This window comes from Lissotriton vulgaris, chromosome 8 (genome assembly GCF_964263255.1).
Source record: "Lissotriton vulgaris chromosome 8, aLisVul1.2, whole genome shotgun sequence".
NCBI lineage: Eukaryota > Metazoa > Chordata > Amphibia > Caudata > Salamandridae > Lissotriton > Lissotriton vulgaris.
The window spans coordinates 554,791,217-554,806,638 of record NC_141696.1 but is presented as its reverse complement, the minus strand read 5'-3'; the positions used below and the strand labels follow the sequence as shown (position 1 = coordinate 554,806,638).

Below are 15,422 nucleotides of genomic sequence, written 5' to 3'. Positions count from 1 at the left end.
ACCATGATATTTTGTTTTTTATAAAAGGAACAAAGAAGAGAAACGAACAAATCTCAAGTCATAAAGCATTATATTGTCGTGCTCATACGGGGGGACCCTCAAATACAGGATGTACAAACTAGCAAGCGATAGAGATGGTCAGGGGGGAAGTCAGTGGGGAAGTCAAAAATCAGGAAAGCAAGTAGACTACAGTAGGAATGCCGGATCAGGGGGATAGGGAGATGTCTGGATGATCCTCAAACGGGGGTGAACATATGTGTCCTCGATAGGCATTCCACTGGCCCCAGATTCTAGTCCACGCCCCAGGTTTGCCCCTAGCCTGAGTGCCTGTCAGTATTGATGCTAGCATAGCAAGTGCTAGTATCATCATCAGGTATCAGTTAGCCAGGCTCATGGTACACTATAATCCATTTCTTAGATGTACTGTGAGCCTGGCGAACTGATATCTGCTTTGGACTTAAACTATGGAAGGTAAAGGGCAAATGTAAGACTTTTTAAAGGGCTCCCAAGAGCAGTGTAGGGGAATCTCTTTGGTTGATCCATGTGATGTAATTGATTTCCCCTGATAGATAGATAGATAGATAGATAGATAGTTTATTGCACAATTAATTAAAATCCTTGTAATCAAGCCATATTAAAGCCATATGAGTTGCATCAATTCCAATATTATGAAAGGGTGTATTGAAGATTTATCACCCTGTTGTTCTAGAGCTAAAAAGTATAGATGCCATTTAGGCAACTATGAACATGAACATTTAAAACAATTGACACAGCATTATGGATTATAGTTCTAAATGATTATCAGAATCCAGAACTATTTTTACTCTAGACAGATATTTCATGGAGAGTGCCGCCAGCTGCACTGATTCTCCTTTCATACACTCAACTAGGGCAGCTTGACATGTCCTTATATTCAAAATATGTCAAATGGGGCAAAGCCAATATATTCTCAAAGTGTGTAGTTTCTCACAGGTGCACAATATGTGACTTTGAGATTCCTCTGCTTCCCACATGCTCGACACTGAGTGGCTACAATCTCATCATACCCTAGTCCATACTTGTTAGCCAACAGTGGAATTAAGACAAACTGTAGTTTCATTTGTTGGCGCTTCATTGTTGGGTTTAGGGGGGAGGACAGGTAATGTGTCAAGGTCGCACTGTTATAAAGTCTTGATGCCCAACATCCATGACTTAGATTTTTCAGAGTTTGTGCGTCACTATCGGCCGACAATATCTTCCCTTGTTTAGTTAGGAGTCTTGCTGCTGCCCATGTGGGTTTAAGAGCGGACCATATTTCCTGAGCTTCCAGTACTTCAATAAAGTGAGCCAAAAATTCATACCATGTAGACACTTGGTTGTTTATCATTGTCCAGATGTTTTTCTTTAGCATGTTATCCCGGGCTTGTTTGGCTTTTAGACAAAAGGCTATGAACCTTGCTTTTAGGATCCACTTTTGAGATGAAAGGTTGAATTCCCTAGGTATTTGGGCATGTTAGGTTGAGGAAGAATACTCTACGGAAGCAGGCTGACTGGGCTCTATCCCGCCATGTTGTCCTTTTTTCTTTGAAATCTATTGCACCATGGGCTACTGACGGTAGAAATGTTGCCCCCATTACTCGGATTAAGGGGGTGATATCAGGGGAGCTTATGGATTTCCTTGCTCTATGAAAAGCACCTTCTACAGATTGAGCTGTTCCTTGCATTGCAGTAATGTGAGCAGACTGTGGTCCTTTGTGATCGATCCACACTCCTAAATACTTGTATGCGGTGACTATCTCGATTGTTTTTACCTTCAATGTACCATGCACCTTGCCTTTTTATTTGCTGGGAAATAATAATTGACTTTGTTTTTGCCATATTTATTTTTAGATTGGTTTCTCTGCAATATAGAGACAACGCAGTAAGCAGCCAGTGTAATCCAATTGGAGTTTGATCAAGCAATAATATTGTGTCATCCGCATATTGGAGTGACTGGATTTTGGTAAATCGACCAGGTACAGATTAAAAAGCATTGGGGCCAATAAGCATTCTTGCTTCAAACCTTTCTTCATTTGTATTTTTTTGGTGGTGGACCAGGCTGTAGTGACTCTAATCTTAACCCAAGGTTCCGAGTATAGAGCTTTTAAGAGAGTATTGTCAATGCCCCAGTTTTTTTATTTCATCCACAATCTCGGGCGGGACACGCTATTGAAGGCAGTTTGGAAATCAATGTATATAAGATACAAAGCCCTACATTTGTTTGCAAGTGTTGTCTTAATCAGGTGGGACATGCAGATCATGTTGTCTTTGATGTGTGATCCCTTTTGGAAGCTTGTTTGCGTGTGGGGGATAAAATTACGGGCTTCTGCCCAAGTTGTCAGTTCTTGTAATAGTATACTGGCGTAGCACTTCCCATCGACATCTAGGAGGGCGATCATTCGATAATTTTCAGGAGTGGATCCTGAGCCTTTTTTGTGTATTGGGACAAGAGGGGATACTCTCCATGACTCAGGGATACTTCTTCGCAACCTATACTCCCAGAATAAAGGTGGCATGACTTTTGTCCATTTCTGTGCCGTCCCTTTATACACCATGGACGGGTTACCATTGGGGCTACATTGGGGCTAGGCGCCCCTCCAGAACGCATTTTTTTTAATAAGGTGCATAACTTCATTGAGTGTTATTTATTTTCAATCATGGGAGAGAGTTTGTGACTCCATGATCCTAAATATGACATTATTACTGGATGTCTCCACATAGAGTACTTCTATTTGGTGTTCCCATGCTGTAGGTGAGATATTTGCGGTTGTAGATTGCTGGCTGGATCTGAAACAATTATTCAAATAATTCCAAAATTGTTTCTGGTCTCGTGACTTAATTATTTCATGTGCTTTGCCCCAGTGGTTTTCTTCAAACATTCTAGCATAGGAGACTCTTGCTTTCCTCTATTCCCTGGGGATAGCTGTAAGCTTTGCCTTTAAAGATCTATGCTCAGACATATCCTTGGTGGTTTTGCGCATGAAGGTATATAATTTGTGTTTTATTGTCGCTATTAGTTGTATTTGTTTTGTGAGGTAATCGTTTATTATAGGAGATCAGTTGGGCCTTGGCTCCGTAACAGTGGTTAATTTTTCTATTGTTTCTTCCAAGATGAGTTTCCATGATTTTATTGATGGCAGTTCACCATTAGCCTGGGTTACTTTATTCTAGAGAGATTCCACTTCTAAAGGAATGTTTACTTGATCTTCGATCGCCCACTTTATTTTATTTATTGATTTAAGTTTTTCCTCCCCGCCGACCAGTTTGATTCATGGCCGGTGGCATTGCGGGGATATGATATCACAGGTGATGATTGCATGATCGCTTTCCACAGTGGGAGTTACTGCAAAGTCTCGAGTTGCGTGGAAGTGGGCAAACGAGATCCAGATGTAATCCAGTGTGGCATGTCTAAAGTTTAAGGAATGAGTGTAAGCTGCGGGAAAGTCAACGGCTGATCTACCATTTAGGACTCGGAGGCCCAGATGATTAAAGAAATCTGACAATTTGAGACCATGATTATCTTTTCATTGGTACTGGCAGCCTATATCTGGAATGGACCAAATGGAGTTATCCAGACCTACAAGAGGGGAGTTTAGATCTGAGTTCATTAGGTTAGCATTAAAGTCACCCATTATTATGCATAGATCTTCTGGACACTGGGAATGAAGGTCACTTATTGTTGGTAGCATTCTACTTAGCATTGCTTCTCGTTTATTCTTAAATGGATGGAGGTAAATGCAACCTAGGATTATGGATTGTTCAACCTCGGTCGGCAGGTCTGGTTTTAGATGCTTTTCCTTAATGAAAATATAATCTCTGCTTCCCTTACTTAGGAGTGATACCTGGGCAACCAAGTTGTTTTGACGTATATTGCCACTCCTCCCGAGGCATGGCCACCAACTTGTGAGGCTGTGGCTTGTGATTCATAAACAGTGTAGTCCAGCCATGATGCAGAGCACAAGGCCCAAGTTTCTTGTACAGCAATGACACCATAACTATGGAGATATTGTATTGCGTCCCTTTTATCTTCATCTCCCATTAGACCCCTAATATTCCAAGAACAGATTTTTAACTTGGAAGCTAGATTGAGCTTGTTAGAAAAAAGTGTCGGGGTGTTTAGGGACAGGGGTTTAAGGCCTGGTGTCCCCTTAGTCCGGCATAGGCGTTTGCCCCCTTATGAATCCATTGTAATTTGTATTAGCCCTTCGCTCCACGATTTTGTTCTCAGGCCATCTTCAATGCCGTGCACGATGGAGCCTGTAGCAGGTTTTATTGTGTCCTTACTGTTCTCTCTTTCTTGGTATTTTTGTTCCTGTTTTGCCTTTAGTGCTATGGCAGCTCCTCTTTTCAGGATCGCTGGGTATTTTATTGTTGCCGGATTTCTGACTTGAATCACCCAGTCATCCAATCGATTTTTATTTTCTATTAGGGCATTTACCATGGACTGATTTGAGAAAGTTACCTCTGTTGTCTCTTTTGTGTCACCGGGCTCAGGAGCAAGAAAAGCAACGCTCTCAATATCTGTAGTTTTTATATTTTCTAAACCTGGGATATTTAAGCAAAGCTTCTAGATATTCCCTCTGTTGAGGGTGTCCCACTTCCCCAGCAAGATATATTTGAGATATAGCATTATCTTAAGATTTTCTGGGTTTTCATGTTGATCCGAGGTGGGTGGTTTTTGTAGGGGACCTTCTTCCAAAGCGTCCAAATCATCCATGTCATTTGGGGATTGACTACTCAAAATGACAGATTCTTCCCAGTGTTGACTGGTCCGCACTGCCTGTGGATGTACATCACTCCTAGTCTTGTGGTGGAGCAATGGTAGGTCGTCAGTACTCATTTGTGTAGATTTAATTTCCCTGGTATTTGTATTTGTAATTAACACAACTCTTTGATTGTCTTGAGATGAAGGCTCCTTAAGGACTATTTTTAATTTGGGGTCGAGTCTATTTGTTTTACTCGATTTAGGTTTTCCTTGATAGATACTGTTTTTGTTTAGGTTGTCTGCTTCGATCCTTGATGACCGGAGGATTGTTAGATTTCCTGTTGACTTGTCATCAGTCCTTTCTAATTTGGAATATAACCCCTCAGGGAATCCGATTTGGTGGTGGTGATCCAATTTGATTTCTAAGGGTTCATTTCACGTATGCCATATGACTGCGACTGATGAGTATTGTGCGTTATCAGCTTGGTGTGTTCCAGAGGCTCTAACATGTAGATTACATTTTTAGGCGGAGATTAACCTCCACAGTGCGTACCTTTTTTTCAGTCTGGAGCCAGTGCTTGAGGGCCCCTTCCTTGTTACGTTTGCCCTTATACGATTAGTTTATTTTTTTGTTTTTTTCTAAATAGATACTGGACTTCCATAGTTGTTGTTTTCGGGTTAGTAGTTATTTTAGTGCTTGATGATGGGAGGGGAGGGGGAGTATGATGGGAGGGGGTTCTTCTTTCAAATTTTAATTCTGAATGTTATTTCTTGGTATTTGTTTGGTGTTGTTCTCCTCATTCCGGCTGATTAGCTGTGGTTTCTCCAACCTTGCCTGGTTGCCAACGGACCTTATCTCTAAGGCAGTGGGATTTATTGATGTGTCTCTACCCCTAGTGCTATTTATTCGTTCACCCCTGTTCCTGGGGCGCTCATGGATTTCTTTATTCAAGTTTGATTGTGGAACACAATTTGGATTTACATTCAAATTTGAATTTAAATTTGAATTTTGCTGGGGAGTGAAATTAGTTTTTTTCAGCCCTCTAATTACCTCTCTCTTGAGATCATTAACTAGAGTGCTCATTATTTCAGGCAACTTTTCCAGGTTCTGTAGTATAGGGCTACATCCACATCCCTCGCGTTTAGTACTTAACTTTGCTCTTGTCTGGGCTCTATGAATCAGGGTGTTTAATCGTTCGAGCTTTAAATCCATGCTTGAGATTAAGCCAGCAACTGTCTGAAGTATATTTATTTGGATATCAAGCTTATCGGCATGCATAACAGCCGCATTTACCATTGAGATCAGAGCATTGTTAATCACTGTGAGGTGATTCTCAATTTTTGGGGTTGGTGCGCATGTATCCTCTTCAATTGGGAGGGACCCGAATTTCCTTGATTCATTTTCATAAGAAAAGAAGCTTGAGTTCCAAAGGTTTGGACCCCGGTTGGATAGAGAGAGTTGTTTAAAGTGCTCGGTGGTAAATGCCTCCAGTTGAAGCTTAGAGAGATCACTATTTTCACCTATACTGCTTACTGGCAATAAAGGGATGTCTTCTCTTGTCGCTGGGATTGTAGTACTGGGGTGCTGGTTGAGCTGTTCCCCACAGTTTCTAGCATTTTTGTTACTATGGGCGGATTGCTAATAATGTGCTTTGGAGATGATGCTGGAGAGATATTCATATTTGTTTGGTAGTTTAAACTGTGCATCTAAAGGTTGCGGCTTGTTGAATTTGCTGCCTTTATTACCTTTGTTGCCTTTTTACCAGTCTCGAGGCACGTTGACTTACATTTTGGTCTAGGAGGTGAGGCACTATTTGATATTGATTGGGTTACCTGGCAGTATCATTTCTGCCACCACCCCTCTGGAGCTGTCGGAGATTCCAGGTTTGGCCTTAGCTGGTTGATGGCCCCTCCTATTTCCTTCTTGTTGGGGGAACGATTTCCCTCTTTAAGGTGTACTACTTTTATGGCATCAGCAGGTAGGGACAGTGGGATTTTGGCTGTGGTCTTTCTCGAACTTCCCCATATTTGTTAGTATTAGGAATGGTGCTGTTACTGCAAGGTTTGTTTACTTTAATACATTTCAGGGTTGTTGGACATAGATAAGCTCCTATGTCACCGCTGATGTTAGAGATTTTCTTGTTAACATTATTAGCGTTATTAGATTCATTATTTTTGCTCAGATTTATAATTGCTGTAGGTGGCACTTCTCCTTCTTGTTGTCCCGCCATGGCAGTCGACCCTTGTATTACACACCCTCTCCCTTTAGGGTATAGCATTTCGGCTTTTTGCCGCTTTGCAGGTTTATGTCAGTGGTAATGATCTTGGTGCTGCAAAAGGCCGGAGTTTCTTGTCCGCATAGTTTCTGTGCACAATTGAGTGGAGGCAAAGGTAGTCAAACCTGTGACTACAGCAGAAATAGTAGCTTGAACTTAGTAGCAGCCTTGTAATCAGTACTACTTGGCATTGCTCCGCTTTGGGTGGAGTTAAGGCTGTTTTGTAGCTTGATCAGCGGAGAGTGGCCCCCTGCTATTAAGGGGGCGACTGAGGGGGCGCTATTAAGCCTATTCAGGCTGAAGACTGAAATAGGGGCGCCCGCCAAACTCCACCACTGAAATGCCACAACACCACCAACCCCCACACGAGTCCCCTTTTGGAAGGAAGCCCAACAGAGGGTGGCTGGGGAGCTTGACTGGGAAGATTGGCAGCGGCAGGAGAAAGGCAGGAAAAAAACTTGGGTTCAACCAGGGTATGGCCTTAACCTGCTGCCCCACTAAAGTCACAGACTTGCTGGGGCTTGCTGGGATTACCTCCTCCCAGGCAATCTGGCAAGCTGTTGATGCCCAGATAGAGGGGTAGAGGGTAATGGGTAGGGGGTGGTGGGTGCTAAAGGGCAGCAGTGGGCAGCAGTAGCAGGTAGACAGTAGCAGGTGGCAGGTGGACAGGGTGAGATAAAGAAAGCCTAATGGGAGCTGGCCGACCCGCAAGCACCACCCAGACCTAGGTGGGCTGCTTCAGCTGGGAGGGCCAGACTATCTCCGTGAGATTCACTAACGGTCTCACACTCGGCTCCGCACTGAATCTCCCCGCCTCACCTCCAATTCGTTCCGTTCTGGTCCCGCCTGCTGCTGCACCCATGTCTTCTTCTTTTTTTTCCATCCCCAAATGACTGAGCTGGCTCAATTACGGCTCTGGCTCCCGCTCAAATGCAAAATGCAAACTCCACTGCTGCCTCTCAGCCGACTTTTCAACAGGACTTTGAGCAGGGGGCTCATGACTGGGCCCTGCCCGCTCGATCCTGCCGCCTGATCCCGCCGCAGCTACCTTCCTGCGAGTAGCTGCGCTGCTTCGCTGTTCGCCAGAAGCACTTCATACCGGACCCAGAACTGGTGTGATCCCCAGCATGGAAGGTGCTCTTCCCAAAGCCAGTGCCCCGCGTGACCTCTATTGAGTCCTGGCTCTAGGAAAGCAGTAAATGAGTGATTTGGATAAGATATCCGAGGATGTCATTACTCAGCCAGGAAACCAGCCCCAGATTTCCCTTGAGTTTAATAAGGAGTAGGATTGGCTTCTGTTTTACAGCTTACCAAAAGCAAGCGACTGGAGCTGATGGCTTACAAATGCAATAAATCAAAGGAGGGACAAGGAGCGGCTTAATTAGGCCCAGCACCCATGCTCCTACATGAACAATGTAACAAGAAAGGAAGGTGCTACTCCTCAAAGGGAAAGGGCTCTTTGAAGGAGATCTTCTGATCTTAGCCGTAAAGATGAATGCAAGTGAGGATGTGTGTAAGGTGGCGTACCAGGTGATTAAAATAGCCTAAGGGTTACCAAAGAGAATTTTAATGAAGTGATCCCCTTGATACAGTAAAAACAAGTGAGCTGTTGCAAAAAATAAGGTACCTCGACAACTTTAACATGAGTGACGTAGGGTTAACATCAGTAGCGGCTCCTTGAGGGAGTGCTGCAGGGCGGTGAGGCGGGGCAGGGTGGGGGAGGGCCATGGTGTAATTATAAAACGAATTACATTGCGCGCTGCAGCGCCGATTTGGCGTTGCAGCACGCACAATGTAATCGTTTTATAAATGTATTTCTTTACTCAACTCCGTTCGGCCCAATTCCGGAGTGTACTACCCACCACATTGCCTCTACCCCGCCCCGCCGCCCCACAACACCCCCCCCCCCGAGGAGCCGCTACTGGTCAAGATGTTTCATGCCTGGATGCCCAGCAGGATCTATGGCATTTCATCAGGACCGGTTGTCTATACCTACCCTACAACCCTTACAAATGCAAATAATGCCATTCAGAATCTCTGACCCGCCTACCACTACCCGAAAGCCCTAGTGGTAGCGTTTAGGGAATGCACTGCAGACTCTTAATTCAGCTTATACGGGCATACTACAGAGACAACAATCATAAGCTGCAATGGGAGTGAAGCTGTGTGACCTGCACTAAAGCACTCTTTCCATGCAATGCAGAAAGAGATTTCAGGAAACACACATTTACACCTTTATGTGCTGGACAATAGCATCTTCACAGATCTATTGGTGGTGTTCAGATAGTTTTCCATGATAAAGTTATGTGTCTTTTTTACATCAACTCAGATAAGTCACAGGAACCCCTGTTGGCTACATTGATTGTGAATAACTACTACAACGAACTCAAACGACCTGAGCAACTCCACATGAAGCATGCACTGCACGGAAATAGAAGACAAACTTACAAGGTATATAAATATGTCCATGACTCCTCCAAAATCTCGGATGACCGCTGTTGGAGTGAAAAATAAGCCATCTGCCATGATCTTGAGGTTTAACTCGATGCTCATGAATATTACAAACACAAATTCTGCAATCTGTAATCAAAATGATTTGTTAATCTTGTCAGTGACATGATGTTTAATGATAACAGACTGATTTGTCAAGGATTTGAATGTGAGTGGCTACCTGTAAGGTTGGCGTATTCATTACTCTTCGAAAAGGAGATTCAAACATCATGGATATGCAGGAGCAGATCGTCACGACAATCATGACCCAGTCAAGGTAAGTCACCAGCCCCAGCAAATCACTGTGAAAGAAAGCAGAACAATGTCTTTAGCAAAATAAGCAAAGTTGCAGCTGTTACCAAAAAAGCCCGATGAAGCTGCATGTACAATTATCAGCAGCATTTAGTATATTTATTTTGTCAAGTTTGCATACGTTCTTAAATTGTACTTTTGTTGTATATCACCTTTACACTAGTAGTGTGAAAAGTCATTATATATATATACTAGCAGCCCGTCCCGACGTTGTCCGGGTATGAATAGCTGCCGGCCAGTAGTATATTGTTTTGTAGGATTTCGTTTTGATAGCATTTCTTATCTGTGACAGGCCTGTGAAACGCTCCGATTCACAGTGCACTGCTGATGCACTTAAGAGTGCGCGTTCAGTAGTGTGTGAACTCGAGTTTCCCTACTTTATTTTTCCTTGCAATATTATATAGCGCGATCTCGACAACATGGCATGAGCACAATTTACATTACAGAAGAACACATTCATTTGTGGTAGGCACGGGGAGACAATGCGATTTGCCTGGAATCACAGGATGTTGAGCTGATGCCAAGATTCAAACGTAGCTCCCCAGCTCTAAAGTTCGCAATTCTAGAACTTGTGGCGGGAGGTGTGTCTAAAAGTGTATGTCAGTGCTGGCCATCAATGAGAGAGACCTGTTAAACAGAACACCTAGCTTGCTCCACACCACTCCAAGATGTCTGCCAAATCCCGTCTGTAACTGTCAGTGTTGGACTTGGTCCTCTCTGCAGGGTCACCTCACAACCTTTTGCCTCCACACTCCACTTTTTGCTGAAATTCATTTTTGTTGGTTTTAGAACTCTGTGCCCTTTACCACTGCTCACCGGTGCTAACGTTCTTGTGCTCTCCCCCTTACACATAGTAACATTGGCCTACACCTGATTGGCATATTTAATTCACTCAAAAGTCATAAGTAGAGTGGCATACCATATACCCAGGGCTTGGATAATAAATGCAATTAGTGGGCCTGCAGCAATTATGGTGAGACCCACTTAAATAGCACCTTAAACAGCTCCAGGGCTTGCCACTGCAACCTGAATGCGGTTTTTAAACTGCCAATTCAACTTGGCAACATAACCCCCGTGCCAAACCTTAAACTCTCTTTTTATTGCTTGTAGGTCATGATTAAGGTAGGCCATAAGTAGGTCAAACAGCAGGGTTCATTTCAATTAAAAGGTTGGGCATGTACTTTTTTTATGTTCTGAAAGATTTTATTGAGCTTTTCCAAAACAAATGAACAATGGAGAAAGGATCAATGAAATAATATATAGGTTATAATTTCTAAAGCCAATGCCTGAAATATAAAGACCTGGATCTGGACAAGATGGTCAAGTACAGAGAACAAAGCCCAGGTTAATCGTAACAAGTAAGGGTAGTATAACATGTGGCCTACTTAAACAATCATGCGAATTACAGAATACTATATGGCGAATTTGTGAGAATAAAATAAAGAAAAAAGGAAAAGGAAGAGCGTAGGTGTTGATTGGAATTAGTTGCATAGGTAGGCGGAACCTAGTGAGAGTGTAGACTACTTAGATGGAGGTGTATTTTTATATGTCCTTTTTTGCACATTAGTTCTTTGGAGGCTGCTGCTGACCTAGAGACCTGTTTACCTGCTGACCTGCTGAGTGTTACTTTCGAGGGTCTAGACGCCACTGCAGATCCCCTCGTGTTCTTGCCCTGGTGGGACTCGTGGTCCCAGGGTGCATCGGGAGGCCCAATTGAGACCAGCTGCTGCTGCAGGGGGAGGCGCTGACATTTTCTACAATGGATAAGGCACAAATGATCTAAGAGGGATATAATGGACCCCTGGGGGTTCATTGCAAAAAGACAACGAGGGGGAAATTGAACTTCGGCTCTAATACAGGTACGCTCTACTCTAGGAAAACAACACGCAAACAAACATACAGACTTGCGTTATTTAAACCACTTGGGCCTGCGTTGTGTGTAACTGGTCCTCCATTCCCGATAGGTTGTTTTTACAACGAACTGCCATTGAGAGACAGAGATTTTAAACGCCTTCTCAACCTAGGACAAGAATATAAGGTATGGGGCCACGCTGGGGAGGAAATGTATATTGTTCTGATAAAAAAGCCATATAAGATTACGCATAAATCCTTTTCTTGAATTAGGAATCCAGACACATTGACCACGACCTCCTCTCCCTCCAAGAGGCGCCGGATGGTGCACATGGAGGTATGCAGAACTGAGGCACGCGCGTTTGAGTGTTCAAAAACATTGCGCCTTTGTCAACATTTTTTACAATGAATGTGCCTTATCCTTTGTAGAAATTAAACCTGAAGCACAGCACAACGTTCGTCATGTTGATACTAATGAAAATACCGCCAGCCTAAAAGATAAATGTAGATTTTGATGATTCTATAACTTGAGAGTGGCAGTTTTGAGGCGTACAGGTTGTCAATAAAACTTTATTGTTTTTTTGCATCCTATACAGACAAATAACAAAGCCCTGATGAGGGTTCGAGAACTGGTTACTTGAACCTGAAACGCGTCGGCACACCTACAAGAGTTAACTATATCATTGAGTGATATACCAAAAACAATTATACACTACTTTACTCTTGTGATTTAACGTTGCTTTGTTTGTCTTTAATAAGAAATTGACTTGCAAACATTAATGAAATGATTTTGTAATGTTTAATGTTTTGTGTTAATTGGATGTACTCTTAATTTTTGATTTATGTTTATCTTGTCAAAATTGACCAGTTTGTAATGTTATGTCAAAATGGCTCAGTTTGTAATGTTAAGTTGTATATGTTTTAAATATATATCTTTTTTCGCCTAAGAAAAATAAGTTATTTGAAAAAAAGTATAAAAAAATACGAGTAATTGGTATAACTAAAAGTACCTGGCCAGGTCTAATGAATTGGCATTTGGTCTTGATGAAATAGCTGTATGACTATGTTATGAGGGTTTGGGCATCTTTTTTGTCTTTTCTAGTATAACGGTCCAGCCCACCCTCAGTCCTGATAAGGACCTAACTCCTTTGTGTACCGACATTGCGCTTAAAGCACCGCCTTCCCCCACGCAACGTGGGACGCGCGCGGGTGGCACCAGGAGAAGCCCGGGACAAGGGCGGGACCGGAGGAGGCCGACAGAGGCTGGAGGAGGCCGGGCTGGGCCCACTCTCGTGGCGGTAATTCGAGAGAAGGTACTGTTACAAAAGTTATCTGGAGAAAACTCCTAGTACCCCCTGCACTTTCGAACTATACGGACTATTTGCTTACTTTTACATCTATATTGTTCAATCTTTTCTATTGCTTGGGTTAGTGCTATATTTGGCTTATGTATACTTTGACTATGAGCAAAAGGAAGGGAACAACTGGGACATTAGATGACTTCATAACGAGAGCTGAACATGTATTGTCGCATGAAATTGAAATAGCTCAGAAAAGATTATCGTTAGACCCATCTAATCTTCCCACATATGCGACAAATAGGGAACAGCTCCCACCGAAAACCATGAGCCCCAGAACTAGTCTAGTTGATCGACAAGAGAATGATAGCATTCCATTAGTTCATTCTAGTTCTTTAATCGGACTAGTTGATGGAAATCCTAGGGCAAGCCCTGGAATTTCAAGTAGATTACGAGGACAAAAGGCAATGGGATTAATGGCATCGCATAATGAGGAAAAAAACGAAAAATCATTGAGGGGTAAGAAATCTTGTCAAAACAAAGGGAAAACAGGAGGGAAAGGGGGGTTTGTCTCTCTCAAGTGAAGGATACAGAAGTTACAAGCCACAGATCTAGATAAATAGGGATACAAACAGATGATATTGGAAAAAATGGATCAGGAGGGGATAAAGAGATAATAGAGGGACTTGAACAAATTGTGGCAGACAATATTAAAACAACCTTAACTTCTGTCCATAACCAAATAAGTAGAACAATGGATACTAAATTAAGGGATTTGAATACTGAAATTGCCCAATTAAATGCAGCTGTACTTCACCTAAGGAAAAGTATAGGTGATGGGAAAGGAATATTTGCAGAAGGGGAAAATGTAATAACTAACTTGAAAACATCACTAAAGAAGTGTAGAGACCCCACTGAAATTGAAGGAAGATCGGAATACTCTCCGAAAGCGAGTGGAGGTAGTCCAGATAGAGTTTGCCTAAGAAATAACAAAGAATCTAATGGTGCATCCTTGCAAGGTAAGAGGGCCTCTTCTGCTCCTGATAATGCAACAACAGGATCAGTGTATAATCATCATAGGGAAATACAATATAGTCCCAAAGGGACAGGTTTGATTCCTAATACAGATAGTTTGAATCTCCCCCCTGCCACATGTTAATATGTCTTATTATTGGCAGGTGTTCCTGTATTAAAACGGGAACAGAAGGAATCCTGGAACGATTTAAAGAATAAGGTTACGGACTGGTTATTTAAACATAAAAAGTTTAATATGTATAAGGCAAACAAGATTTTAATGGTGCGTAGGGTAGGGTGGGTGGGAAACTCTCCAAAGGACATACAGGGAGACTGTATAGTTGTGAATTTTAGACACCCACACATGGTACGTTTCTTACTGAGAGCTCACAAAGAAACACCCATAAGCAATACAAATATCTATGCACTCCCATTAGGGTGTTTCACAGCAGCAAAAACATCCAATATTCTGAATGCCGTTGTAACTCCCAATAGATTCCAAGAGTTATCTCCGCTGGAAGCAGTGGATTGACTGCATCAACCTACTGTACTGAATAGTCCAGCTAGGGAAGAAGAAAGGTTAGATGCAGGGATTACTACTACTTTAGGTAATTTAGGAAGGGGAGACGTAAGGGATGGAAGGAATTATGATGAGGTACTGACTTCAAGTATTATGGTCTCAAACCCTAGCGACGATTCCCTAATATGTCTTAATCAAAATTCTAGTACTGGTCTAATAATAATTTCTTGGAACGTTGCGGGATTGAGGAAGAATACTAGAGATACGGGGTGGAACGAATTCATTGAAAAAGGCAATATTTGCCTACTTCAGGAAACCTGGGCAACCAAGATTTTGCATAGAGTGGGTTATAAAAGTTTCTTTTTAGCTACAATCCCGTCAAAGAGAGGAAGGCTGTCTGGTAGCTTAGCAATTTGGACAAAAGTTACCCTTAATGGAAGTGTTAAACAAATAGAGACGGACTCCCCAGATATTCTTGGTATAAAAATAGTGACTAATGATAATAGGGTTCTGCACATATTTAACATTTATAATCGCCCAGGACTGGTATCAAAGGAGTCATTGACATTTGATCAATTGGACTCTGTTTTAAGTAGAGTGAAATTGGGCACAGGCATAATTATAGGAGGAGATTTTAATTGTAATTACGAGCCAATAAAGGGGCTTGAGTCTATTCACGAAGATGAAGATTTGGCAAACGACATCCCTACACTATTCAGCTTAAAACAGGTCCCATGTACATCATTACCATTACAAATAATGAGCTTAACGATGACCCATGGCTTAAGATCATGCAATGGTCGTCTCCCCTCGGACATACCGATGGTCCCCACATTTTGCAGAAATAGCACCCAAAGCAAAATAGATTATGTATTACTATCGTTCAACGTATGGCAATATGCGATTGACCTTAAGGTCAAGTCTAGAGTAGAGAGTGA

The 15,422-nt window shown here is 42.5% G+C and overlaps 1 protein-coding gene across 1 annotated transcript in view; it reads right to left on the bottom strand.

The window, feature by feature from the left end:
- NALCN (sodium leak channel, non-selective) overlaps nt 1–15,422 on the bottom strand; it is a 2,672,759-nt gene that overhangs the window by 296,875 nt on the left and 2,360,462 nt on the right. Inside the window, exons 23-24 of the mRNA XM_086934370.1 lie at nt 9,671–9,791; nt 9,448–9,579 (exon numbers count right to left, since the gene is read on the bottom strand). Coding sequence (XP_086790496.1) covers nt 9,448–9,579; nt 9,671–9,791 — 253 coding nt within the window. The remainder of the gene's footprint in view (nt 1–9,447; nt 9,580–9,670; nt 9,792–15,422) is intronic.